This window comes from Columba livia, chromosome 12, assembly GCF_036013475.1.
Source record: "Columba livia isolate bColLiv1 breed racing homer chromosome 12, bColLiv1.pat.W.v2, whole genome shotgun sequence".
NCBI lineage: Eukaryota > Metazoa > Chordata > Aves > Columbiformes > Columbidae > Columba > Columba livia.
In genome coordinates this window covers 15,589,180-15,616,827 of record NC_088613.1, presented here as the reverse complement: position 1 = coordinate 15,616,827, position 27,648 = coordinate 15,589,180, and the positions used below count along the sequence as shown (strand labels likewise).

Genomic DNA, 27,648 nt, shown 5'->3' with positions numbered 1-27,648 from the left:
TGGTGCAGGTTCCTTGGGGAAGCAGGGCCTGGCTTCTGCGCAGGGCAAGGGACCTTTCACATGGGAGATGGGCCTTAACCAACACATACCGGCCTTGCTCATGATTTTGTAAGGGTTTTTTGTAGATCGTGTAACAAGCCTCAAGACCAAAAATCAAACACTTGGCGCTGTTAACTGTGGAATGTTTATTGCTCGTGAGCCTTCTGCTGACCGCGGGCAAGTTCCTGTTCTCAGTTTTTGGGAAGATTATTTGGTTTAGTTTGCCTAAAGTTAGGTCACCATTTAGCAGCCTCCTTGTTGTAATGAACAGGGGGTAAACATTCAAACACAGAACTATAGCAAAGCTTTGTGTCTGATCCCTCAGAAGTGTTTATTGAAAATTACTCAATAAAAGAGCTCCTCCTGTTTCTCGGGCTGTACACGAGCCGGGCGAGAACGCGGTACCGCCGCGCTCACACACACGCCTGCACACGCCGCTTCCCGCCGCGCTCCCGCGGGCCGCGCTCAGGGGACGGCCCCGCCCCGCCCCGCCCCGCCCGGCAGCATCGCCGCGCGCCGGGCCGCGCCCCAGCCAGCCAATGAGCGACGCCTTGGGCCGGCCGCTGCCCCGCCTCCCCGGTCTCCTCCGCCCGCGCGTCATCGCGTCACTCAAAGCCTGACAGCCAATGAGAGGGCCGCGTTCGGCGCTGACGTGATGACGTACCGCACGGCCGTCCCAACGGAGGCCGCGCACGCACCGTTGGTTGCCCAAGATGGCGGCGGCCACCAGCAGCGAGACGGGGTGCGGCGGGGCGGCGGCCGACAAGCGCGGCCCCCTGGGCATCCCCCAGGCGGTCTTCGTGGTGAGCGGCGGCTCCGCCGGCCGGGCCGCTCCGCGCCCGGGGCGGGGGTGGGGGAGCGGAGGGGAGGGGGCTGCGCTCCGGCAGCCGGGCCCATCCCCTGTGAGACGGCACCTGCGGCGGGGCCGCGGCCTGGCGGGCGGTGCCTGAGGGAGCGCGGGCGGCGGCGCGGCCCCTCCGGCCCGCGGCTGAGCGGGACCTGCGGCGCCTTCCCCGCCCGCACCGGCTGTGTCCGGGGGGCCCGGCCCGCGGTGTCGGCCCGAGCCGAGCCGTGCCGGAGCGCGCCTCACCCCTGCAGAGCGGGCAGGGCCGAGCGCCCCGGGGCGGGGGTGCCTTAGTCCTGAGGAGCTGGGTTGTTTAGTTCTGCCGTGCCGTTACGATTGATACACTTTACAGCAAACTCAGTTCCCCGTTTTGAGCGTTACCATCTGATTTCACTGGCCCGCTCACATGCCAATGACGAGCATGTTGTACGCACTGAGCCCTGGTTCCTTACGGCAGTTCTTCCCACACGTGTCCGTGCCTGGTTTATCGCAGACAATGCGCCCTTCCCTGCATCTTCCTCTCATGATCTAGTGCTTGACAGTTGAGCAGAATCACTGTTCCGAAGCATCCAGCCAGGCTTCCCGAAAACCAAAAAATGTCTGTCTTTCAGAATACAGGGTGAACTTGTTAATCCAACTTTAGAAAGTGATTTACCAAGCATTTAATAGCTCTGTTGACTGGTTGAAAATAATTCATCGACTCACACAGTGATGTAATATCAAAACTATTTGTTGTCCGCTCTCTGCTATAAGCTGGCTCTTGGCGTGCTATCTTGGTTGCTTCTTTATGTTGTTTGATCAATAAGTATTGATCAGCCTGGCTATACCTGGCTGTGTGGGAGTCATCTTGAAGCGTCAGATGTTTGTCCTGAACACTTTGTTTGCCATGCTGCTTTACTACTGAGATCTCCCTGCGCTTTGAAAAGCTGTATTTCTCAGATTTGTCTTCTTATCTTTACCAGAGCTGTTTGGACAGGTCAGGTATGACTGCTCTTATAGAAATAAATCGATTTGACTTGCATTTTGGTACTTCAGGTGTAGTGCTGGTATTGCCTATGTGTCTCGCTAGCGTGCAGGTCCTGAACAAACGGGCACAGTACACTTGCTTTCAGTGCATCCAGATCCTACTTTTCTCTAAGGTTCTTTAGCAATTATTGGGGTCTGGCAAATCCTACTGGTATGAAAAACCGTTGGTGCCTGTGGTGACCTTCCTGCCACTCCCTTATGGGAGACTGATGTAGACGCAAGCGAAAGGAAAGGGCCATGGCTTCAGCTGCCCTGTGAGACCTGATCATGGGGACAGAGGAGAACTTGCGGTCTGTGCTGACTCTGTGGGTGGCCACCCTGGCAGGGAACAGGAGAGAACCAGCCTCGGCAAACACTGGGAGGGTGTCTGTCACATCCCTTGTTTTCATGCTGGTAGCTGCTGCTGCAGTTCACGTTTGGTTGCATGTAATTCCCTTCTGATACTCACGTGTGAAGTATCTGATGTGCTGTATGTGCCGTGTGACCTGGGAGAGCTCTGGGGCTGTGCGTTAGGTCTGCGCTTCTCTTCAGTTCTTCATAACCTTGTGTCTGGAGGTAAAACCCACTGAAGTTTCCTAATTCTCAGTTTTGAGAGGTGTTCTAATTAAAGGCAGATGGCTCTGCTGAAGAGATCCTTGATGGTGATTTTGGAGTACTTGGATGTAGATGTTAAGACAGGCTTTTTTATTCACAATAAGCGTATGCTAAGAAAATTTTAATGGCGTTCTACTCCACAAAGTGAATATACCAGCTTCCTGAGGCTGGTTCTTGTTACAGGTTTTTTCTTCAGAAAATAGGTTTTTGATTCAAAAACATTGCATACTATCATGATGATAAAGACTTCCTGATCACTTGCTTGATATTTCCTCCACTATGGGCTACAGGGGCAGCCTCACTGCCAGTCTTGTCTTTAGAAATGTTTTCTTTAGGTATCTTGATTCAGTAAAGGCTCTTCAAACAGTTCATGGCAGATACCTTTTCTTAGGCATTGATCGGTGGATTCTTATGCCTCTCCAGATTTCAAGTCATATTAAGCACTAACTCAAGGCTTCACTGGAGTTTAAAAACCCGTCCAAATAGAACTTGCAACTCTGTTTTCTTTTGAACTTTCGTCCGGATGTTTCCAGATAAAACACCTTCCTTCCTTTAGCAGAGGTGTGAGTGGGAGGACAGGGGGTGCAAGTCTCTAAACATGTCTCTTTTCCCTGTAAATGCCCACAGGCGAGGATAGCTCTCCACAGCAGCAGAGTGAGTGCCTGCAGCCCTTTGGGTCACCACTCAGAAGATAAACATAAGGCTGCATGGCAATGCTCTATCCTGCTCTGTTTCAGGACTTTTCCAGAGTGTCACGTGGCTTGGCTTGAAGTTTGCAAAGACTGTATTAGCTTTATGGTGTACAACAACAGTGTTTTGTCAGGGAATTTTTTTCCTTAAAAGATAGAAATGACTTTTGGAAGGTCCTACAGAACCTGTCAGGTAATTCTGCAGTTGAGATGCTGCGTGACACACCATGAAGCAGGAATCCTCATAGCATTGACACCCAGCTCTGCTACAAAGCTGTTCTGTTCAGACTGAAAGAAGCGACCATGTCTCAGCCTTGCAGTTGGGTAAGATGCGCTCAAAGCCCAAGCAGCAGGATTTGGAAGTCGCAGTTGAAACCTGGGTGGTAAATCTGAGCCCGCCTTGGACTGGGACATTATGCAGTGGGAGGAGATCACCGGTACACGGCGGGTCTGGATTCACATTGCACCATCTTCGTTTCAGAAGGATTTGGGTTCTGTCTTGTCTGTCTGTCCAAGCAGACATTAGCTGAGGCACAGGTGGGCTGCTGGGCAGTGTGTGGGGTGAGTTTTTGCCCACCTGCTTTTTCTTTCTGTCTTGGGTGATTTACATGAGTAGAATATTTTCTACAGGAGGAAGTTTCGTTTCAGAACATCCTCAGGCCTCGCTTCTGCAACACTTGTCTGAATCTAATCCTTAGGTTTTTCTGGCTAAATCTTGTCTACAAGCTTCATCAGGAGGCAGGAATGCTTCTGGTTTGGGTGTCGGTGAGGTAGCTTAGGGCATTCCTCAGGCTGTTGGTCTCAAATGCGGTCTCTTGGGTTCAGCTGTACCACCTAGATCGTGCTGCCTGCTCAAGTCTGCTCTAGAGTTCTTATTTCTACTGCAGATTTCCTTAAGGAAGGTGGGTGACTTCTTACCAGGTTCAGTAATTTCACGGTAAGATTCTTTAGCCAAGAGAGCTTAGGAGTCATAATGGGGGGGAACCAGCTGTATTTTGGATATTACTTTAGTAATGTGATGTAGGTTTTTTTTTTTCTGATGTGAAACTACTGGAAGGGAAACACCTAGTTAAAAAGGACAAGCTGAAGAGACCTCTGGTAGGCTTCCACCAGGCTTTACAGAGCTATAAAGACAAATATGGACAGAATTACTGCAGTAGACGAGTGTGATCATTTTGAATTCTACATAAGTAAATGTTATCCAGGTCAGAAATGCACAGTTGGTCTCTGGCCCGAGGTGCCCTCCCAAGGCAGGTGAATGGTTCCTGGGCTCTGATGGAGCCACGTGCAGAGTCCGTGTCCTGGCCTGCCCCAGCCTGTCCGCTCTGGCTGCTGTTCCCGTTGATGGTAGGACTGGCTGGAATTGTTCTCTGGAGGTTTCTGTGGCTTCTTGCTGACTATAGGAGCAGCTTTTGAAGATAAGCTGTTACTACCGTCAAGCCTGCCTGAGCAGATACCACAGGTTTCCCCCCCTTTGCCTCTTTCTCTGCCACAACATGCTTGATCAGGCCGTGATTCTTTTCCTTCCTCAGTCTTATCCTAAATAGTTTGTAATCTGATCAACCACAGAGAAGCATTAGCTCTGCTTTACAGATGGCAAACCAAAGTTTAGGTGTGGTCTGAGGATGTCCATCCATCAGCCAGGACTGAAGGCACCACCACCAAGGCACCAGCAAATATGGTTATGAAATCATCCTTGCACCTATTCTGTAGTTCCCTGCCCAAAAATAGGGAATGGGGAAGTTAAAAGGTGACTAAGAAAGGAAACAGCATGATTTTGTACTTCATGCCAGAGCAATAGAAGCTTGTTTATGTCTAAAAGCCCCTCTAGATTTAGGTGCACTAAGATGAGAGCGTGACTGTACCCAGGATTTCTGTAAAACTCATCTAACACTGAGGGTTTCTTTCTCCCCTTCAAGGAAGATGTAGATTCTTTTATGAAACAGCCTGGAAATGAGACAGCAGATGTAGTTCTTAAGAAGCTGGATGAGCAGTATCAGAAGTATAAATTTTTGGAACTTAATCTTGCTCAAAAGAAAAGGAGGTAAGTCATAATTTTTGCAGAATTGGGAAATGTTTAGCACAGTTTTCTTTTTTAAAAAATAAGACTATTTTTTTTTAAATATCCCAAGAAGTAAAAAGTTTCTGTTAGGAGAGCTGGTGTTTGCAGTACTTTGAGGAAAGCCCAGACTTTTTTCTTTCCTCTTCCTAAGAATTACATGCAAAAGAATGTACAGTTTTGCTGAATTGGTCCCTAGCTTTTTAAGGCCCCAAAGTACTGTTATAGTCTCTTAATTTTGTCAGCCTAATTTAAACAAGAATATGGTTTGGTCAGATGGCTACTGTATCAAGCCTTTAACCTTTGGTTTGGTAATCTCGTCTCTCTTCAGTAGCTTCAGTCTTGATCTGAAGCTGGGCAAAAAGCACCTTTTCAAAAGCTAAAATCCAAGTTTCAAGTAATATTTCATGTAGATGAAACTTCTCCCATGGACAAAGATCCCTCCTGATCTCCACTGGGGATTTAGCAAAGAGGCATCTGTTACTGTTCCCAGGTGTGTTCCGTCTGAAAGCTGTTGCGTTGCTGTGCTCCAGAGCGTGCCGAGGGGCGGCTGCGGCCGCAGCTGCGCTGCCTGGTCGTGCCCTGTCTGTCAAATCTGCTTTTGTAAACCCGGAGAGGGTCAAGTTTTAAAATGGAGGTTGGATTGTATAATAAAAGTGATCACTTGTTTAGGAAACTTTGTCTCTGTAAAATAATAAATTATGACTGTTGTTAATTCACAGGCTAAAAAGTCAGATTCCTGAAATTAAACAGACATTAGACATTTTAAAACACATGCAGAAGAAAAAGGTAAACTATTTTGAATATCTAATGAGTATGAGAAAAGCTAACTACCTTTCCACCCTAACAGAACACATTGCAAGAAATGTTTTGGAGAGCACACTTAATATGCCTTTATAAATAACAGAATTGTTTTTAAAGGTATGTAGTACTCTTTGAAAGACAGTTCAAAACAAGTTAATGTTTGTAATGCAAACTTCACTTTTAATAATGTATAGATTGCAGCTAAGATTTACCTTCATCTCTGATCTTTAGAGACATTTCTATTTTGTTTTTAAATAGTATCCTTTTAAAACGCTTTATTCTTGGAGCTCTAATGTTGAATTAAAATGATGTAGAGTTCCACCTAAGTTAAAATTGTATCAATGGCAAAAAGCAGAAAAGTGTGCTCGTTACTTTAAGTTTTATGTCTAACATAAATATACAGTGAAAATAGCAACTTTAAATTTTATCATTTTTCTTAAGGATTCCACAAATCCAATGGAAACCAGATTTTTATTGGCAGATAATCTCTACTGCAAAGCTACAATTCCTCCTACAGATAAAGTTTGTTTGTGGTTGGGGGTAAGTAAAATGGACCTTTTTCTGAAACCATTTGAATAACTTACAAAAGGCTTATAAAAGACTGTTTGTTGCCGTCTTGGGTGTCCTTCTAGTGGCCATGGGCATAATTCTGCTCCTGGGTGCACAATGAGCTGTGTCCTGTCAGCAGGGCAACCCCACCGCAACAATTTCAATGCGTTAGTGAAGGTTTCATGTTCAGTTTTATTTGGTACCTGAATAGGAAGTCTTCAGAGAATTATAATTTTGCTGGATTATTCTTTCCAAAAAGCACGTGCGTGCGTGTTTTCCTTATAGCTTTGTGGTTCAAATTACCATGCAGTATTGCCTGGGGTGGGAATGTGCCCAGCAAAATAACTTACTTTGGCAAGTAGCTCCCCAGCTTCTCTGCCGTATTTGTATTTAGCGTCTTGGTTTCCCTTTTCATGCATTTTTTTAGGGAAAGATGGTATTTCTGTTACTTGCAGATACCTTCCAGCATTTAGAATGGAACTCGTGCTAAAGCCTGGTGGGTTCAGAGCTCCAAACACAGACTTCTGAGTACTTAAACGGTATCAGGTTGGGATATTTTGTATTCAAAGGCTTCCTTATATGTGAGGATAACCTGCTAATGTTTATTTTGAGACTTCTAAATCCCGGATGTTCCCAGCTCCCTGTGTTGGCTGCCAAACAAATCCACTTGGTTAGGAGAGACACTTTGTTGACATGTGCAGCATCCGGACTGATGGGGCGGTTACTCTCAACCTCTCCCGCTTCTTTTCTATCATAAAAAGAGATGATTTGTCTGATACCTGTTGCTTTTAGGAGACTGTCTTCAGAACTGACAAACATTGACTTTCATGGAGCATCCCATGTTTATTTGTAACAGAGTATCAGAGAAAGTTCATCCTATTAACAGTTCATACAGAAAAGCTACAAGGAAATGCCACAAGCAGTTTATTATATTGAGGTGTTCTTGGCCTTCTGCCTTTATCCACCTTGTTGCTTACAGTCGCATATTGGGCTGCGTGTTTTACCATGACTGGGGATACTCTGTTGTGCAGTTATTTGAAAGCAGAATGGCTCTGGCAGCTCTGCGCAGCGTTCCCTGGGATCCCGACTGCTCAGGAGCAGCATGTGGCTCTGCTCAGGGCACGGTTCTTGGGTGGGACAAAGCTCCACTGGTGCATCTTCACTTGTTACTGCTCTTTTATCTCTTCCCATGGTAGCTTCTTACTGAAATAAAGATTTGTAGATTAAAAACCACCACGGCATAGGACAGGACTTCTATAGCTGTTGTATCTTTAAATACCAGAGATCTTAAGGTTAATCTCGAACACAACAGAAGTTGTTTCTGGAGTTCTGTGGCATTCAGAAGGTGCTACTAAGAAATGTGAAGTCTCTCACTTTTCAAATAGGTTGAAAATGAGATCCTGTTACCTGAAAGGCTGAATGCAGTCCACAGGGAGAGAAATCCCGTGTTCCTTAGCTATAGGAAGAGAACTTTTTTGAAGTCACTAGAGGGATTTTTGATTCAGTTGCTGAAGTGGTGGAGGCCTCAAGTGGATTTCTCGTTCTGAGTCTTGTCCTGGCCTGTCAGGTCAGCCTCTTGTTAACGTGACAAGTCATAAACGACAGCCTGCTAGGGCTTATTCCTCACAATGCAAGAGTTAAAGCTGTTATCAATCTTTCTTTTTTTTTTTTTAGGCCAATGTGATGCTTGAATATGATATTGATGAAGCTCAGGCTCTGTTAGAGAAGAATTTGTCAACAGCCACAAGAAACCTTGATCTTCTAGAGGAAGACCTGGATTTTCTTAGAGATCAGTTCACCACTACAGAAGTCAGTATCCTTTCTTTTTTTTGATTTGCAGGGGAAGAGGTGTAAGTAAAGCTAACACACAGGTGATTACCAATTTCCTGACATGTTTTTATCTTAGACTGGCTGCCCTTAAAATTCCATAGCACTCAGGAACTTAACCTTTTCTAGGAGTGAAACGGGATATTGTGGTTGACGTAGCAAAGCTTGTGCTTGTGGTCGGGTTCCTGTAACTCCAGCTGCGGTGGTTGCAAACCCGGCCTGGGGCTGAGCACGCTGGGTGCCGTGGGTTGATGGCCAGGTGCCTGTTTACTCTTGCTTCTTCTCTGGAGCGTATGAACGTTGTTCTTCAGGCTGTTGCTGGTCAGACCCTATTCAGCTGCCAGGGCGATGTTCTCCACAGCACACAAGCCCAGCTGCAGCAAGCTCCGTGCTTGCTCGGGCAGCGCTGCGCTTTTAAAAATGGCTTTAAATTACCATGACTGACCTCCAGGGGCGTGGGGGGCTTATTATAGTTTCTACTTAAAGACTCTTTTAATGATGAGCGTAGCCATCAACTGAAGCATTAGATTTAGGCACAGTGAAGGCACAACTACTTGTTTCTTCGAGCTGATACTTAAGCTTAGTGCTGCAGGAAGTTAATGGTTGCTTGAAGTTGGCAAATAGAGCAGATGCAGGCAGGTTGGCTGGAGTCTGACGAGAGTAGCTGGAAGTAAAACTAGAAGCGTGTTTCTCTGTAGTACCTTTTCAGAGCTTGTTAAGTAAAGGGTATAAATGCTGCAGTTAGTAACAGTTACCAGTATTCCTGTGTGTTAAGGCTTTGCACCGAGTCAGCTCTTTCATTAAATGGTTTCTGTATTGACTGTTTGAAGTAAGTGACATGTGGCCAACTGTGTAACCTGCTTTTCCCTTGTGGTTTTTTTTTCCTTTTCTGAATGCATGAGCTATTTCCTTAATTCCACACCCTCAGATATGGCTAGAGTTTATAACTGGGATGTAAAGAGAAGAAACAAGCAAGACCCTTCCAAAAACAAAGCATAGTTTTGCCAATTTTAAATGTGGTTTCCATTTCCAAATATTTTTTATTTAAACACCCCCAAGTCCATTGTTAAGGGACTGAGTTACTTTAAGCATTTCAGTAAAATATATAAAAATTAATGGTGAGCACCATTTTATTTATTTGTAAACTCAAATTTGGTTTCATGCATGCATCATGAAATGAATTATTTAAAAAGGCACCCCACAGTCCAGCCAAGGACATAGAATTTTGATCAGACCAGTCTGTCATAAATAAATTTCTACCTGAAAGCTTGTCTGAAAAGTCGAGGGGTGCGTATGAAATGGGGTCTGACGTTTCAGCAGTGAAGGTAATGCAGGGGTTTACTTTTTCCTCTGTGTACAGCTGATGGAGTTCAAGCTGACCTGGGATGCAGCTGTACTGTTCTGGGAAACAGGAAAAATACAGTGAAGTCTTGGATTTTGTTTCAGTCAGTTAACCGGCAGCATCAACCTGCGAGCATTCCTGGATATCCACTTTGGATAAACTTGGGTTTAGTAGTTATTGGTTAGTTAACTGCCTGTTGCTGAACTCTTAGTACTTTAGGTACAGCTGTTTGTGGCTTGTTTTCAGAGAAGAGCGGTGAATGGAGTAAACAGCACAAGACACGTCAAGACTGCAGGTGATCTCACTCCTTTCTTTTTCATACATGTGCACACACTGCTTATTTTTGCAAATGCGTTGAACAATGAGCCCCAAATGCTGATAGCCTTGTAAACCAGAAACCCCCGATTTATGATCCCTTAGACAAGATGTCCAGTTCCAATGTCTTAATGCTCTCAGCCTCCCAGGTGGTGAAACCTGTATTGGGTAAGGATGGTTTCCTGAAGTGTTACTTCTGGTGTTAACAGTTGGAACATTTTTTTGGTTCTTATGAAGCCTTGCAAGTTTGTTGCCTTTTACCTCTGCAGTTTCTTTCTAAAATGAAATGCTCAGTGGTGATGTCAGTGGCTAATATTCACGTTCTGTGACTGAGAATACAGGTTTCGCTGTAAAACAAATGCAAATGTTAACTGTTTGATCTTCATGCAAGAAACAATATACCTGTAAATTTTTTGTACTTTTATTTCATGATATTAAAATAGTAAAACTAAACAGTTGTGGCAAACACCTGTTTTTGTGCATCTTTCTTTGAGAAAGTCATGAACCTGATTGGTGATCTCTTATGTTTCCTTCCCGTACCTGGGGACAGGGCTGTGAAAAAGGTCAGTGGAAGCTGCAGGTGTCAAAGTGTAGCTGCTGAATCGAGTCAGCGCGTCTGTGCTTGTGAGTACCAGTGATGGTAACAGAGCAGGAGCTGCAGGGAGGGCCATAAACCAGGTAAATCCTAGAACCCGGGCTTGGCTCAGCCGTTCCCGCAGGGCGATTCTCTTTGTTCAAATCTTCGGCTGTAGCAGAGAAAGGTTTAGATGATGCATTATTTGACTAAGAGGTGTTTCTGTCCCCTGCTGCGCTGGGCGGCGTGTGGGGCACTCAGGCTGCTTCTCTCTTTTCAGAACGTCAGCGATGACAGGAAGGGCAGCTGCAAACACCTGATTTCTCTGGCAATTTTCGGTTTAGATTAATGAGATCGCAACAGGCAAACGTGTGCACCCCCCTCCCTCTGGCTGGTCATAAAGCAGCAATTGCCTTTCTTTGTTGTGCACAATGAAATGACGAGTTAAGCATTTCTGTACCAGCAGAATAAATCCTGTGTGCAACTGCCAATGACCTAATGCTGGGGATCGGGGTGCCAGCGTTAGAGCCGGACTTGCTCAGTAGGTTCAAAAGGTGTCTGCCTGGGGGATGGGAGATGGCTGGGGCTGTCCTAACTCTTCTTGATAGGAAGTCAATTAATTAAAGACAACAAACAAACTCATAGGCAAGAACTCAGGCCTCCCTGTGACTGATTCTCGTTCAGTGTTGCTCTGGTCTCAGTTGGTTTGAGCAAGAACAGAGGGTGAGTTTGCAGCAGCTGTTGTAGCAGCTGCACAGCCGTCCCGCTGCTGAGAACGGCCTCCTGGGGAGACAGAGGCTGTTCTGGCCACTACTGTGGGGAGCAGCGCCTTTCTTAGTCTTTGTTTGGTTTTGTTTTATTTCAGAATGGCTGGTGTTTCTATAATTGCAATGTTTTCCCTCAGCAAGGGAGCTGGGCTGGTTCTGCGGAGTGTTGCACAGAGCGGCTCTGCTGCTGAGCCAGGCCCTGGCACGACTTTCAGTTACGGCTGCGGCACAGAAGGGGCAGTAAACAGGTAGTAAACGGGTTACTGAGAAACACTGGGGAGGGGGAAAGAAAAAAAAACACCAAAGTTTCTTTACAAGTTTTAAATTTCACGTTATCACGTAGTAACCATTTTGCTAAATACAAGCATATTTTCAGTCACATACAGACAGCTAAATACAGCGTTATTTTCACATTTCGTTACAGTGCATAACAGAAAGCGAGGAAAGTGTATAGTATGCTTTTATTTTGGAGGTTCTGAGCAATTTCAGTCCAACATGCAGGTTGTTTTTAAGGTGGTAGAGACCACAGAAAGTTAGCTTCTTTTTTTTTTTCACTTTTGTCCTAGAGTAAAAGAGCTCCTGACCTTTATCCTGTGAAAGGCATCACCTTCTGATTCTCTAAATCCCTCTTGCACTAGAAGTCAAAGCATTAAAACCAGTTGTTAGAAAAGAATTCTTAGCATATCCTGTAAGTTCTTCATCTTAGAAAAAGCATTCCAAATTTTGTACAGATGAATCTACATTTCCTATATTTTAATAAGCTGTCTAGAAAATTCAAGGAATTAGAAAAACATGTATATAATGATTTCTCTATAATTTCATATAACCATTTATTACCTCTAAGTAGTTAAGACTGAGTGCATTTTCTTCTGTACTGTTCCTCTTTAGAATTACGACACTCGTAATTTGCAATTGAAGATTTACTCCGAAGGCCTGAATGCACTTAGTTATTTAGGCTTTCTGCAACGTCTCTCTGAGAGCTGTAGAGGGGAATTTCCAAAACTCATTAAATAAAGCACTGGTTGTCTCTTGAAAAGTGATCTTTCCCTGCTGGCCAGCTTCCTGCACAGAGAATTACACTATTTTGCTATTGCTAAAATGCTGTCTGACCCAACTTCTCAGCGCTCTGTTTCCTTCGGCGAGACAGCCCAAGACACCTCGTGAACAGCCGGCCCTGACAGACCCGGGCGGTCTGAGAACGCAGAGCCGGCCCTTGGGAGCGCGTCTGTCCCTGCCTGGTGACAACAGGACGCACAGACCCGGTCCGAGTGAACCGCCAGAGCCCCCAGGCTGCAACCTGCTCCAGCTCTGCTCACCTACAAAGAGACCGTGTAAAGGGATTGGGTTTTTTTAAATTAATCCTCAGGGTATTCACTCAACCGCCGCTGAATCTGCCTGGAACTCACTGGGCTGTAGCACCAGGTTTTTGATCCACGTACAGCCCGTTCAGGAGTGACCGGGGGTGCTCAGCAGTGACAAGCTTACCCTGCCCTTCCTCCCGTTCGCTGCCGGTGCCGTCCCAGCAGGTACAACGCTGCTGCTGCTGCGCCCCTACAGAGCCCGGGAACTGACACTGCTCCTAGAACACTGAAAATAAAAATGTTACTCATCCTCAGGGGTTTGACTGGTGGTTTGTTTCTTTGTCGTTTGGTTTGGTTTGTTTAGGTTTTTTTTAACAGCTTTAATAGAGAAACCACAGGGTTTTTCTTCATACAGACCTGCCCCTGCACTGCCAACTGCGAGAACAGGTTCCAAGGGAGAAATAGTCCAAATTCGACAGCAGTCAAGAAGACTCACGCTTTTATAGGCCGAGTAGCTTAAAAAGCTGTAAGAAGTGTTTTCTTCTCTACTTAGAGGCCTAAAATCAAATCCTAGATGCTTCCTGTGGTTTTTTACCTAACCCCTCCCTCCTGCCCATGAGCAGTTTGGTGTATAAAGCTTGCAAACTTGAGTAAAAAAAGTCACTATAGTTTTGTTTGTTTTTAATAGGCTGAACTGCCCCAGTTTGCTCCAGGAGCACAGTTACCCTGCTGCGCTTCAAAAGCTTAAGTTAAAACTTAGTGGAAGGAAAGCTCAAGTGGTCCACGGCGTTCCCAGAAAACGTCCACCTACGTTTAGCTTCTGTGACACAGCTGCCGCCCCGCGCTCACCAGCCCAAGGCTGATCCTCTTCTGACAAAGCATGGACGAAAACAGTTTTACTCTTGAGCTTGTTTTCTGGCTTTTCTTCCCCCCGCCCAGCCAAGCCGTGTGCGGCTCCCTCCCCGGCCGGTTCTCCCGCAGCTGCCGAGAAAGAAAATGGCCAACAGCAGAAAGTGCTGATGGAAGCTGTTGCTTTCCACACTATTTAACTTCTTCACAAGCAAATCTCTCACTTTAGGATGTCTGACGCACCTGAGTTAAGCTTTTCAAGTTTTTTATTTTGGGAGGGGACTGGTGTTTTTCCCTTCTCCATTCCTCCTCGTCACCGGGGTCGCAGGACACCCAACCGGTCAGCAGAGCGCTGTCAGCAACATGGAAATGGGGGTGTGTCCCACCTGGCTGCAACACCTCAGCCTTAAGATAGGAGGACATGGTTCATTATGCTCTTGATCACTTAATTCTATGGGAAAGCCCTGAACTCAGGGTACTTTCAAGGTACTCACCTAGGCAGTAGATGCGCAAAAATGCATTGAATAATTACTACTGGAGCAGGAGTTGCCACTTAGAATCCCAGCTCGGCACAACAAGAAAAGCACTATGAGAGGGGGAATCATTTAAAGGTTAATTATCAATCAAATGACTACTGTTTTCCTCTTTAAATCCCGCAGAATATTCTTTGCTATCAAACTAGGTTCAAGAACATAAGAAAGAAAATTCAGGAGTGTGCATACCACATCAGTAAACTCCTCCTGTGGCGTTGGCCTGATGAGGAAACAGTATCTGCGCTGCCTTTACACCTTCCTGGCAATAAACAGCTGGCATAAACCAAGATGTCCTCTTTCTCTCTCTGCCCATTTGCCACACTATTAAAGTATCCATTCTGTGGCTTTAATACCCAGCGTGGAGCTATAGATTTACTTAGAAGAGGACATGTACAGTACCCTGGGATGTGCCGGCCCATTCAGCTCTCTGCATACCCTCTCCTGTCCTCTGCAGCCCTTCATTTCTGCTTGTTGTCCCCTTAACAACATCTACATGCACCCTCACTCTCCGTTAGGCTTGTAGCCCCCAGTTCCGAAAGATTATTTGGAACAGCACATTTCTTCCCAGGGTCTGTTCTGGTGTCCAAAACAACGTGGGAAGCTGTTCACGACGGGAGCGTGGCTCTCCCTTCTGTCACGCTGAGTTCGCTTAGTAAAGTACGTTTGGTTAGTAGAGTTCATCACCACTTGCCTCACTAGAAGAGCTCAGCACAAGCATCGCCTATCTGATTTCACCACTTCTTCTGAAGAGTGCACTACGTTTGGGACAAACCCGCTCTTTACCCCTTCCCATCCCTCCTGGATCGAAATTTCCCCCCTTTTAACAAGCTCATATATATCTCGAGTCAGATCAGTGAAGGCCTTCTCCACGTTAATGGCATCCCGAGCTGAGGTCTCAATGTACTTCATACCATATGCAGCAGCCAGTTTCTCAGCCTCGTGCCTGGTGACTTGTCGCTGTGTGTCAAGGTCACACTTGTGACCTACCAAAACGAAGACGATCTGGTAGGGCTGGACGTGCACCTTGGTCTCTTCTAGCCACTCGTGGACGTTCTGGAAGGACCTGCGGTTTGTAATGTCGAAGAGGAGGAGTCCGCCAACCGAGTTCCTGTAGTAGGCTCTGGTGATGGACCTGCGAACGAGTGAGCCACAACACAAGCGTAAGTTACAGCTGCCTGGGAAAAACCGCAGAGCGAGTTTCACATGGGGTTTTGTTCGCTCGTTTGTTTCTTCTGATATTTTTTTTTTCTGAAGCCAAATGTAGCCTTTCTGAACATGCATCTTTTGCTGAAGAACACAGCATTACTGCCGCCCTGTCTGCCCTGCAGAAGCCAGGGCAGAGAAGGCCATTCAGCCAACATCTTGCCACTTTCAGCTTGTGATCTGTAGAGCTTGCCATTCAAAAAGACAATCTTGGCTTGAAGACTTCATCCTTGGATAACTAACTTCCCCACCAATTTAATACAGCTCTGTTCAACATCCCCACCACCAATTTTGGACTCTATTTACTCTCCACAAACCCCAGCGCTGTGTCCCACCACAGCACTGCTCGGAATGCCGGCACCTACCGCTACAGCTGCTGCACCAACAGGAGCAGCCAGTCTGACCTCCCGAGCTACAGCAGAACGACACAACAGCTTCCCGGGGGAATCTGCATTACTGTCGGTCTCAGTCCTGCCACATCCCAACAAAATTAAGCAGTAACCAAAAAGACCCCCTGAAACACGGGCTGAGAACCAGAGCGCATCTTCCCCAGCTCCCCCGCGCCAGGGCTTCCACGCAGCCAAAACAGCACGTGAGATCAGCCCACGGCGATGGAGCGGAGCTGGGACCACGAGGCTGAGCGGAGCCACGGGTCGCTGACTGCTACACCAGGAGGAACCAAGAAGCAGTATGGTGTGTTTCTGCAGTCATGGATTTGTTCTAAATCCAGAACCAAGAATTGATTTCAGTCCCTGGAGGAATTCACAGCTGGGCCTGAACTTTCCTAAGAAAATGTAAGGACTGCAGCATTTTTACCTTGGGACAAGTGGGTCTTTTTGGTACATGCAAGACTGTTGTTAGTGGTTATTTGGTCCTGTACCTGTGTATCTAGCAAAACCACCCTGAGAAAGGATGAACTGGAGGTCTCAAGGATTGCTTTATCAACAGACACGCAATGATGAATGTAAATCCATAGCCAAAACTGAAGCAAGCCAGAAGAGGGGAAAAAAGAAGGCTGGCTGTGTTTGGCTAGTTTCTTCTCTCCTGAGTATCTGGCTGAAGGACAACAGTGGCTCTGCACACTTGGCATGGAGGGAATTAGATCTGCCTTTTGCTATCTAGCCAGCTGCACACTGACATTGGCGCTTTGAATTCACCCCCACGCTGTCACGGGAATTTCTGCGTCTCCCTTGTGTCGGTACATCCGCCTTGGCTCCTCCTGCCAACATCCACAATGCCCCAGGTACTTCTGAAAGACGTGACAGGATCTGAGCTGAACGCTGCTTTGAGGTAAAACCAGGTAAAGGTCTCAGTGCCTTTTCTCAAAGCCTTTTCCGCAGACTGCTCTCCTCACTGGCCCGCAGGAAGCGAACGGTATTGCCTGCACGCTGTACACAACCCCCCGGTTGCCTTTCAGGATTCCTGATTTCTCCTCCCACCATGCCCACGCAGAGCAGTACAGGTGCTCTACGGTACATCTATTTTGGCCAAGTTTTAACAAAAAGGTATTGCCTCTGTCTGTGAGCTCCCCCCTGCTCCGCACCACGGTGGGGACTCTTGCACGTGGGGTCCAGGGCTGTTTGTGCGGGTCTGTCCCTCTCAGCTCTCCTGCGGGTGCTGGTACCCAGCTCCGCGCCTGCACAGGCCTTGGCTTTTGTTCGCGTTACACAACATCACGTTTCACACAAGGAAATCACAGTGTTTCAGTAACCAGAGATGGGCAAAACCTGCTGGATCCAGGAAGAATTTGACCCTGCTCTTCCATATCTCCAGAGCAGCCTCAATGCTGCCCCACGCAGCATTTTGGAGCTTGATCTGGCAAAAGAGAATAGCACACACTTAACTGTAACTTAAGCCTCGACTGCATGGAAATTGCTTCTAATTTACGGAGACTGAAAGAGCTCACAACGGGGGTCAGGAAGAGCAGAAATGTAGCACAGCTGCAGACCAGAGAATGCCAACAAGGTGTCTTCAAAATAACTACAGTGGTTACTTCCTTGTGCGGCAGCTGTTAAACTATGCAAAGCAGACTAGAACTGCTGAAATCAGAGAACTCTGTGAAAAGGCAAAGCTCATTCTTATGACTTTCCTTCTTAAGAAATTCCCTGTCTTATGACAAAAAGTTTAAGGGTTCTGCAGAACACCTGCACCACCATGTTTCTTGCCAGTGCTTGCAAGCCTGAGAGGCTTCAGCTTACTCCAGTATTAGCTTCATCTTGCCTTTTGCCAGGAAAAATAGCTTGCAGGAGCAGCCCAGGAGCACAATTTGCCACAGAGCTAATGGTGATTTAAAAGGGATATACACAAACCAGCCTTTTTGCCTGTTTTTTTCATACTTCAGGTTGCACCATAAAGGCACTTGGGTTTGCTCATTTCCCTACAGCTTCTTGCACTGGGGATTTAAGCTCGCACTTCGGCAAGGGCATTTCACAGTCGCACGACGCTTTTTCACGTCCCTCGCTGCTGCTGCCCCTCACACTCCTGCTGCCTCTGCCCTTGCGCTGAAGGTCGCCAGCTCATCACGCCTGCAAGGGGCAGCCCCAGCACTGAGGGTGAGCGGCCTCCAGGGCCCCAAACTTCCTAATGTTTAAAAGGAAGGAAAATGAAGCCATCCAACAGCTTTTGCTCTTCACAGCAAAGGCAGAAGCAGAGGGCAGCACCCAGGAGTGTTTTCTACAGACCTCAGCCTGCGATACAAAGCTGGAAGCTGATGCAACCGCAAGCTAAAGCACCTCCTCTCTCAGCAGAATGAAGCACCAGCTCCTCACCCCGAAAGGCTGCAAGGTAGCAGGAGAAAAACCTGCCAGTGGGTAAGGACTGACTGCTGCACATGCTGGGCCAGACGCCAGCGCCACACAAGTGAAGGAAGGTGGTGAGGGGTGGAGGTAGGGGAGGTTTCATCTATTGAATGAAACCAAAACATTCCTCAGGCGAGTCGTTACAGCACAGAAGCAGAAGCTACGTAAAGCTGCGCAGAGATGTGGAGCGAGGAACATGCTCCCGGGGGGAGGAGGATGAAAGAGCGGATGAGCGGCTAAGGCGTGGAAATTACAAACAAACAGGAGGCAGGGAGCTGAGGGTACGCTGAAACCCCCTCCAAATGAGCACTGTCTGAGCAGCATGTCTTGTGACAATAGCAGCCCCCTGTTCAGATGGGAGCAAGCCTGCTCCAACCAGTACTGCTGCTCCTACCATGCAGTTCTGCAGGAAACTCTTGGCACGGTCTCACACGCTGCCCTTATTTTTCCTCATCGACTCTTCGCTGCTATTGCTCAACCTCTCAATGGTTTGTGTCCGTGCAGCACTCAGTGTGACGTGCTCCGGCAAGCACCTGTCACCCTGCACAGCCACAGCCATGGGCTCATCCTGTCCTACAGACAGCTGGTCTCTGCTGTCGCTGCAGAGAACCAAACCGCATATTCTATTGCATTTAGCGAGCCTCAGCGTAACTGTGTGCAGCTGCGAAACATCCTGGTTACTGCCTCGCTGCACCAGCGCGGAGCAGCTGCTTTCCCCGCCGAGCTGCACCCTCCGCTGCTCCACTCCGGGCTGCTGAGCACCCCAGAGCCCCCAGTAACCCCAGAGCCCCCAGGGAACCCAGTAACCCCAGGGACCCCAGAGCCCCCAGGGGCCCCAGTAACCCCAGAGCCCCAGCAACCCCAGAGCCCCCAGTAACCCCAGAGCCGGGGCCCGCGGCTCCGGGCCCTCCCCAGCGGCAGCGGGGTCGCTCCTCTGCATCCACACCCTGCACATCCTATGCATCCCACACACCCTGTGCATCCTATACATCCTACACACGCAGCCATCCGGGGCTGGAGACACAGCCCCGCTACACAAAGTGGTTCACTTCCCAGGGGCTTTAGGGCAACGCTGCGAACAAACAACAAGGTGAGGGACGCAGGCAAAGGGTGCAGCTGGACCCTTCTTTGTCTCATTCGCCAAACGCCCCCCCGGCGGTGCGCCCCCCGCAGCAGCCGGCCCGGCCCCGCAGCCCCGGCCCCGCCGGTCTCACCGGAACCGCTCCTGCCCGGCCGTGTCCCAGATCTGCAGCTTGATCCTCTTGCCCGGCTCGATCTCCACCAGCCTGGAGAAGAAATCCACGCCCACCGTGGGGTCGGAGATCTGGGCGAAGCGGCCCTCGGTGAAGCGGCGGATGAGGCAGGACTTGCCCACGGTGGAGTCGCCGATGACGATGAGGCGGAACTGGTACAGCCAGATGGCCTCCATGCTGCCGCCGCCCGCTCAGCGCCCGCCCGCCGCCGCGCCGCCCATGCCCGGCCCGCGGGCCCGGGGGCGGCCGCCGCGCCGCTCACCCGCAGGGGGCGCGCCGGGCGGGAGGCGCCGCCGGGCCGGGACCGCGGAGCCCCGGGGGCGGCCCGCCCTGACCCCCGCGGGCCGGCCCCGCTGTGTGCGCCGCGGCCGCGCCGCTCAGGCGGGGCCCATGGCGGCCGGCGCAGGCCCCTGCCCGGCACCCCCCGCCCCGTCACCGCCGGCGCATCCCGCCGAGCCCCGGCCCCGCCGCCGGGGTGCTGCGCGGAGCGCGGGGCCGGGCGGGCGCGGCCGCCGCCTCAGCTGTGCCGGCGCGGCGCCGGGGCCCGGCCGAGGGTCGCTCGCTCCGGCGCTGCCGCGGTGCCCGCTCTCCCCGCAGCGGCCGTTCCCTGCGGCTGCAGCGCCCCCGCCGGGGCCGGGCTGCGGGCTGAGGCGCGGCCGAGCGCGGGGCGCGCAGTGATGCAATGGCGGCCGCGCTGCTGCGCCGCCGGGAGGAGCCGCCACCCCCGAAACGCGGCCGCTGCGGGAGCCGTGCGGAGGCGGGGCGGGGCGGGACCGTGCGGGCGGCGGGGGCGGCCGGGGGAGCGGGGACTGAGGGCGCCGTGCCCAGCACAGGCCCCGGGTCGGCGGGGCCAGGCGGACCCCGGGGCGCAGGGGGCGCAGACCAAGTCTCACCTTCCTCACCTATTCCCCAGGGCGAGGGATCGGGCAGGGCGCACAGCACCTTTCCGTGTTTGAAACCCGAGTGTCACTTCTGCAGAGATCAGTCTCCTCCGCTCTGCGTGGGCACATCGTTCCCACTGACCGCTCACGGGGCAGCCCAAGTGGCCCTGGCGCCGCTGGAAAGCTCTGCAGCACCGCCATGGGCACCTGCACCCTGCACACCTTGTCTGGAGAGGGACCATGGTGACAGCACGGGATCTCACCAACGGGCTCCTGGAAACCAGCACACCCACACACACGTGTGTGTCTATACATATACATATATATATATATATATAGTATGCATGTACAATCTCAAAAATGAGTAGTTACATTAAATACCCAGCAACCAAAACACCACAAATCTTAACAAATCCATTTTCCCTCACTCTGCTCGAGTGGGTTCTTGGCTCCGCAGGGCGAAGAACACCGTTCAGGAACCCGGGCAAACGTCGTGCAGCGTACACGCAGCTACCTGGCACTGTGAGCCCCGGTTCCGAGCGAGCCGTCCCGAACACGGCCCGTCCCATGCAGGTTATGCTGTCACGGCAGCCCCGCTGCGCTCGCACCTCCGTGGGGTTCAGCTGAGCTCGAGCGCCTGCCAGAGCAGAGTTCTGATCTCTAAAACGGAAAATTAGCATGTATGTTATTAAAAACAGTGACAAAAATGTGTGTATTAACTCAAATATACGTTAAAAATATTACTATTGATGCTTTTTTAAAATTTATGAAAGTGTTGGTGTTTTTTTCTTAAATAAAGATTACTTCATTAAAAAGAGCTTTTCCTTCATGACCACTATTGATATGAACACATTCACAGGGGCTATTATATTCACTAGGTCCTCAAAAAAAGGACACTTATATAGCCATGAGCCAGACAGCCAGCTTGCAAAGCAGACTAGGACATTAGAGAGACCCTTTCAAGTCTTGAGAAATAAATGGCAAGGATTTTTTTCAATATCCTTCGAAATATATGTATTAAAAAGTAATAACCCCAAATGATCCTATTTTAAAATACCTCAGAACAGGGAAAAACCCCCACAACGGATGAAGCAATCTGCACACAACAGAAACAGTGAAACAGAAAAATATTAAAGCCATAAATCCAAGTTAGCAGTACATTAACCCGTGACTGATGGCCAGCAACGCTTTGTGGGGAACTGTTGCACTTTACCAGATGATTTCTGAGTACTCGACGCCCATTAGTTCGAGCCCACAACAAATTGTGGTTTCTCGTATCTGTTTTTCTCTCCCCCTCGCGCACTCACACACGCAGCCACCCCATCCCCTTTCTTCCACGGGTTCCACGCGCTCCAGCAGGCACAAGGTGCTCAGTAGTAACACACCCTGCAGGTCAGCAGCATCTCCAGGAGGTACCTCGAGGTGGAGGTACCGGGGGACATCTCATGGCAGCAGCTGACGCACCCTGATGTGCGGGGCTGCCAGGAGCCAAGGAGAGCCCCGAGGGGTGGGCTGGTGCCCAGCAGATGCTGTCACAGACAGAGGAGTTCCTGGAGCATCAGGGACTGTTTTCCGCAGCAAATAAGCCCGCGCAATCCCGTGATGCAGATACTATTTTCATCTTCTCCGAACACCAGCGTAGAGATGAACGCATGCTGCGTGACTAGGCAGCCATGATATTAATTAGCAGCAACTGAGCAGGTAGGAGAAAATGAGATCCTGGGAGAGCCTTTGTTCTGGTACCGCTTTAGAAAATGGAAAGTCTGGTGTCTGAGAGGCAGAGAATAACCTAGATTTGATGAAAAAGCAGGTTTGTTGGCTGGGGACAGGCCAGCAGGCCCTGGTGAGGAGCGGCAGCAGCGTGCAGGCGATGGCCGCACTCAGAGCAGCCTCCGCAGCCCTGGGCGAGGGGCAGCCCTTCAGCACTCCTTCCCGTGGGGCTGGGGGGACATTCTGCAGCGGCCCCTTTTCTCCTCACAGCTGCTGGTGCTGGGGGAGAGCTGCCCAAAACCAGCGTCGGCACAGGTGAGGGCACGGCAGAGCCCACGCTGGCACACAGGGCTGGGCTCTTGCACCTGCTGGCAGCGCCGTGACTCACTTGCAACCCCGTGCTGCCTGTGGTCTCTAGCCCAGAGCGGTTATGTTAAATTCCTTGCAGTGTTAGAGGACAAAGCTCTAATCCGATACTCAAGATGGGTTTTTGCAAACCCAGTTCCAACCCATTTCAGGCTGGGGGGTGGTGCATTCCAAATGGCAGGGGTTGCTGCCATGCAACCCTGTGTTAAGAGCCTGGTGCCAGGCTCAGCAGCCCCGGGGGTCAGGATGGTTTCAAGGTGCTCAGCTCCTCTCGGGCTGTAGCTCTCTGCCATGACGCCCAGGCTCCCCGTGGCTGCGCCACAAACAGAGAAGGTGCTGAGCCATGGCCAGGTATGGCTGGGAGTCAGACAACCCCCCGGACACCAGCACTGCCATTCACAGAGGTCCCTCCCTCTAAATATTTTGCCTGTCAGTTGTAGTTTAGCTTTTCTCCAAAACCAGCCAGTGCCCTTTACAGCCCACGGCTGGCAGCTGGAGGCTGAGGCCACGTCCGAGCCCAGGGCAGCACTACGAGGAGGAGAGTGCATCAGCACCATGCAATTTTAATGCCCTTTCAGTTTCCAAGGATACAAAAACCAATCAATCAGACAGAATCCCTCACTGCAGGGCTGTCTGTGCAGGAGCTGCCCCAGACGGCCCATGCCTGTGCCCCAGCCTGGGAAGGGGCAGCAATTGCAACACGCTGGTGACCCAGAGCACCCAAAACCCACAGGCTGACGTCCCCAGTTCTCACAGGTTTTATATCCAGCCCCACTTGCAATGGAGCTGATCATCACCAAGTGGAGCCCTGCAAGGGTATGCTACCAAACACACCAGAGACCAGCTACTGACTGAACATGGTTGTGGGCCACACAGCAGGGCAATGGGAGTGATGACAGGGCTGGCTAACCACACGTAGCAAACAATTTATTAGCTAGTTCCAAAAAACATCCCTGTCAAATGAGGCCTATCCAGGAGATGTGACGTGGAGACAGATTACACTGTTGACAGAGATGTGATTGCACCCATGACCTACCAGCTGATGCGTGCCACTGTAAAACCCAGGACAGTGGGAAGGTATTAAGTGAAATAATGTTTATTATTTATATGATGCCCCATAGTTCGGCAGGGTGGTGCAGACAAGCATAAAGCCAAGGGTGCTCAGGAACTGACAGCCCAGCTGACAGCAGGCACTAGGAGAGTAATTTAGGACTTTGTGACAAGGTGACAGCCTTGGAGCCTCCAACAGCAGTAGCAGGAGGGAAGCAACAGCAGGGCTGAACACCACGAGGCACATGCTGAAGCTTCTGTCCCAGCCTGGCTTTGGTCTGGGCTTGGGTGCCTTCTGTTGCAGTGGACTTCTGTGGCAGACCGGCAGCCTGTGTCCCCAGGAAACGTGCCTAATCTTCCCCCCCCAAATGTCAACCTGTTGGCAAAATGCTTCTGGTGAGCAACGGAGTGCTGCACACCGAGGCAGCTCCGGGCTCCCTGCTGGCTGGGGTCCCAGGGGTGGCATCCTGCAGAGGTACCACTGGTCCCCCAGTGTCACATCGGCATCAAATGAAAAGCAGTAGAGCAGACACAGGCCTGATAAATGTAATAATTGCTGAGTGATGCTTGCTGTCCCTTTAATGGTCCCCCATTAATACAGGAACAATTACCTAAATCTCTCTCCTACACTAGATGTCCAGGTTCCTTTTGTAGCCAACAGAGAGGCAGGAACATTTTGAGAGCTATTTATCTCACTTAGTTTGATAGGATAAACCATCCTCCACCACCATTGCTCTCTCCCTTGGCTGTAGAGAAACAAGGGGCCCAGCACCGAGCTGCCCCGACCTCAGCTTGAATTGCCCCATCCCCTGAGCAGGAGGCTGTGCGTCCTCCCAAGGAGCTTAGCACCACCACAGAAACGGGGCTGCAAAGAATCGTGCTGAGGGAGAACGCGGGAGACACGCAAATGCAGAGAAACTTCAGAAACAACCAGAAAACCCTCTCGAGTCAACAGCAGTGCTCCAGGGCAGTGTTAGCATTTGCTTTGCAACCTGAATGGACAGGGAAGATCAAACCCACATGGGCGGACATGCACAGAGGATGAGCTCGTCCCTGCAAGTGCCACACAGCACCCACGCCACGCAGACTCCAGCCCCACCATCCTGCACACACGAGCGAGTCAGCTGGGTTCTGAAAGAGATGAAAAACATTTCCAAAATATTTCCCTGTGACAATAAATTAAATGTCTGCTCGTTACCATGGGATGGCTTACTCCGATGCAGCTCCTGGTGTCTTATTTCAGATTATGATCACATTAAAATGGTCATGGATTGACTGGTCAAAAAAGGGGGGCTCCCATCAAGAGATCATTGTATCTGCCTGAGTCTGTCTGAATTCAAGAACAGATCCTCCACTGGGAATATTATGTCCTTGTAGCTGTTCAGGTCTTCCCAGGAAGGGAACAGGATCTGCTTAGAGCAAATAGGAGCCATTACAATCCGGATAAATTAGTAATGGTGAGTGGGAGAGAGAGGAGGAAAGGAAAAGAGGTTATTGTGATTTTTCTTCCTACAGAGAGGGTGTCTGAGCTACTTACATTGCCAGAAAACAGCTCCCTAGCTTTCCCCCTGAGCCCAGACTGCTTGCTTACAGCTCAAGAGCTACTTTGGGTTGTTAAAAACTAGCAGGGTGGCATTACAGGTTCTTAGATGCATGAAATCTGATTTCTGTTCCTACTGGTAGTGTCTCAAGTTTAGCAGCAGCACAGGCAGGTCTGTAGAGTAAGAAAAGGCAAAATATTCTTGCATTTGCTCTGTCCAATGCTGCTAAACACGTCATTTTATCAGAAGCTGCAGCTCCTGTTGAGGACTAACTGTGGAAGTCTTTAAGGTGCTGCAGGGGGTAGAACTGTGGGTCTGTGATTTTGTATATTTTCCATTTCATTAAATAAAGGATGCCAAGTAATTCACTAAACACTGACTGAAGTCATGGAAGAAAAAGGTAAACGGAGCAGCAAAAAAGCCTTCATACTCAGGACTCCTTCCTTTCTTCCTAAAATGATTTATTAAGGCAGGGCTGGTTTAGCCAGCTTGGGTCTACAATGGAGGCTGGATCGCCACAGCCCAGAGACCAGTCTAGTCATTACATGATTTCACAGCATTTTGAAAAGCAAACATATACCTGCTGAAGTGAGCTTCTATTTCAGCTCACTTGCAGGGCAATGACTGTGCCAGCACTGTCCCCTCTGCACAGGACTGCTACCCGGAGCCCTCCGGCATCAACCTGGCATGACCAGCAAACCCGGCAAGCTCAGCCTCTGCTCCTGCTTGTGTTTTTCCACTCCTCTTAGGATGCTGCTGCCTGCGGATGTCTTCAACCAACTTCATTTAGATTTTACTATCCGACATGAGGCATTTCAGCTGAGTGAATGGGCAATTAATGCAAAACCAAAAGGAGCTTGGTCTAAGGCTGCTGAACTGGAGGAGACACTCCCAGCTCTCTGCCATACCCACCCCTGTCTCAGAAGAAAGAGAGCTCATACAAGCCATTAATAGTAATTTCTCCATGGGCCTCCTGGAGGCTGATTCTCAGCCTCCCAAAAAGTGCAGCCCCTGGGAAAAAGCAGCTGCTCCCGGCCCACCCCAAGGGAAGGGACTTTTGCTTCAAGAGTTTGCTTTCCACACATCAGGAGGATCTTGGGCAGTAGCGAAGCTGCCGAGAGCAGCACAGCTCTGGTAACACGTACCTTCCAGCGTCTTTGCAAACACGTCTTTGCGTGGTGCTTTACAGGGAGCTTCCCAGTGTCTTCTGACAACCTTCACGACAGCGCACACAGGGACATCTCCGCCCGGGCATCCGTTCTGACAGCAACAGCGGGCGACCAGGACACCTGGGGGGTGGAAAGTAGGCAGGTGGAAACGATTAAGCCATGAAAGATATTAAAATACAAAACAGCCAACTAAATCAAACCTGGTGCTGAATATACTCACTCTTCGTTATCAGGCACTGAAGTGTGTTTATTTATTCAGCTTTTGATACACTGGTCTATTCAATACATTTTCTGACTTAATTTAACAGGCCTGCAAAAATACAGCATTTCTTACTTCAACAGATCACATTATTACTGTGTTTATTTAGCCAGCGCAATTTTCTCCACGAATCTCCATAGTATTTCATTTTTTTTCTGGTCTTGGTGAAAGATAAAGCTGAGCAAATACTTTGTAATGGATAATTAATCTAACCACTCCTTTTCCATCTCCTCTGAGACACTCATTCACTGGATGTTGGTCAAGATTCAACAATTATTTCTCTCCTCTTTTCTTCTCTTCTCTTTGCTTTGCTTTTTTATTTTTCTTCCTTTCTTTCTCTTTCTTTCTCCCTCCCTCCCTTCCTTTCTTTCTTTCTTCCTTTCTCTTTAGTTAGCTTATAAACTATTTTCAATAGTTGCTGATACCAGTAATATGAGGAGTTTTGAATGGACATAGGCCACAGATTATATCTGAAATACCTTCTAGACTCTTGCTTTGTCTCCTTTTTTTTTTTTTTCCTTCTTTCAGTGTTCCTGAGAAAAAGTTACATGAATAAGGCGTGAACTCAGAGGAAGCACATTCACTCTCAAACGCAGAACATTCCTGGGAAGCAGTTGCCCAGCTCCACTGTAGATACTGAGGCTTGTATTTTACACCAAGGGTCCCAGCCTGTGACCCAGTGTCTCCTGGGCCTGCTCCGTCCCCGGGGTCACCCTGTGCCCGCACGGGCTCCGTGCGCAGTCGGCTCCCGCTGGCCACGGGTACTGCACCCAGGGATGTGAGAAACATCAAACGCATTTACTGTATGCATCGAGTCTTACCTTCTTATGGAACTTCACTTAACCCATTCTACCACGAACATGTCAACACAGTCAGAAAACTTTCCATCTGTCTTTATGTTTTGTTTTTTTTTAAACCAGATACTACCCAACTCATCACTGCCACATGCCCATGGGCCTGAGTCTGCTACCTGTAGAATTCACACGCTACTGTCAACATCATAAACCAAATGCAAACAGGCCCTTAACCTTATACTCACAAGCTCCTCCACTCCTCCTTATGACAATGAAAGTGCCTTAAATCTTTTTCTGATAAAGCGCTTTCTGTGCAGTGAGTGAAACAGATACAGCACAGCAAATGTCACCGCTGCAGATATAGCTGTGTTATAAACGTGCATGCGGTTTGGCAGTGTAATCTCTTACTCTGATAAACTATTAAATGCCAAAGAAAGCTTCTTAAGTTAATCAAGGCTCAATTTAAACAAACAAGCCACCAAAAGATTAACAAAAATCCTCAGCGGATTCTG

The 27,648-nt window shown here is 49.2% G+C and overlaps 2 protein-coding genes across 14 annotated transcripts; one reads left to right on the top strand and one right to left on the bottom strand.

Annotated features, from left to right (window-relative positions):
* Window positions 1–643: 643 nt before the first annotated feature.
* On the top strand, window positions 644–10,554 carry VBP1 (VHL binding protein 1). Of its 2 annotated transcripts, none has more exons than XM_065077927.1 (6): window positions 644–842; window positions 5,112–5,236; window positions 5,974–6,040; window positions 6,497–6,595; window positions 8,279–8,417; window positions 9,360–10,554. In XM_065077927.1, the coding sequence occupies exons 1-6, from the start codon at window positions 753–755 to the stop codon at window positions 9,428–9,430; spliced, it is 591 nt and encodes a 196-aa protein (XP_064933999.1). In that variant the 5' UTR covers window positions 644–752; the 3' UTR covers window positions 9,431–10,554. The 2 variants fall into 2 exon arrangements, with proteins under 2 accessions (XP_064933999.1, XP_064933998.1); XM_065077926.1 differs by having other exon boundaries at window positions 699–842; window positions 5,116–5,236.
* Window positions 10,555–11,735: 1,181 nt separating this feature from the next.
* On the bottom strand, window positions 11,736–20,105 carry RAB39B (RAB39B, member RAS oncogene family). 12 transcript variants are annotated; one of them, XR_010475712.1, is made up of 5 exons: window positions 19,328–20,105; window positions 15,024–15,244; window positions 14,074–14,165; window positions 12,915–13,016; window positions 11,736–12,745 (listed from the first exon to the last, which is right to left on the bottom strand). XR_010475712.1 is itself a non-coding variant. In XM_065077929.1 (4 exons), the coding sequence occupies exons 1-3, from the start codon at window positions 19,540–19,542 to the stop codon at window positions 14,074–14,076; spliced, it is 528 nt and encodes a 175-aa protein (XP_064934001.1). In that variant the 5' UTR covers window positions 19,543–20,105; the 3' UTR covers window positions 11,736–13,984. The 12 variants fall into 12 exon arrangements, 4 of the variants coding, with proteins under 4 accessions (XP_064934001.1, XP_064934002.1, XP_021152458.2 ...); XR_010475713.1 differs by having other exon boundaries at window positions 11,736–12,063; XR_010475715.1 differs by lacking the exon at window positions 14,074–14,165 and having other exon boundaries at window positions 19,328–20,103.
* Between the last annotated feature and the right edge of the window lie 7,543 nt (window positions 20,106–27,648).

Bases quoted from the DNA above. Each gene is read 5' to 3' on its own strand.
- VBP1 (XM_065077927.1), top strand. From the start codon at position 753: ATGGCGGCGGCCACCAGCAGCGAGACGGGGTGCGGCGGGGCGGCGGCC. The intron at 843-5,111 runs GTGAGCGGCGGC...CTCCCCTTCAAG, and splicing joins TCCCCCAGGCGGTCTTCGTG to GAAGATGTAGATTCTTTTAT. The intron at 6,041-6,496 runs GTAAACTATTTT...ATTTTTCTTAAG, and splicing joins AACACATGCAGAAGAAAAAG to GATTCCACAAATCCAATGGA.
- RAB39B (XM_065077928.1), bottom strand. From the start codon at position 19,542: ATGGAGGCCATCTGGCTGTACCAGTTCCGCCTCATCGTCATCGGCGAC. The intron at 15,245-19,327 runs GTGAGACCGGCG...ACTCGTTCGCAG, and splicing joins GCCGGGCAGGAGCGGTTCCG to GTCCATCACCAGAGCCTACT.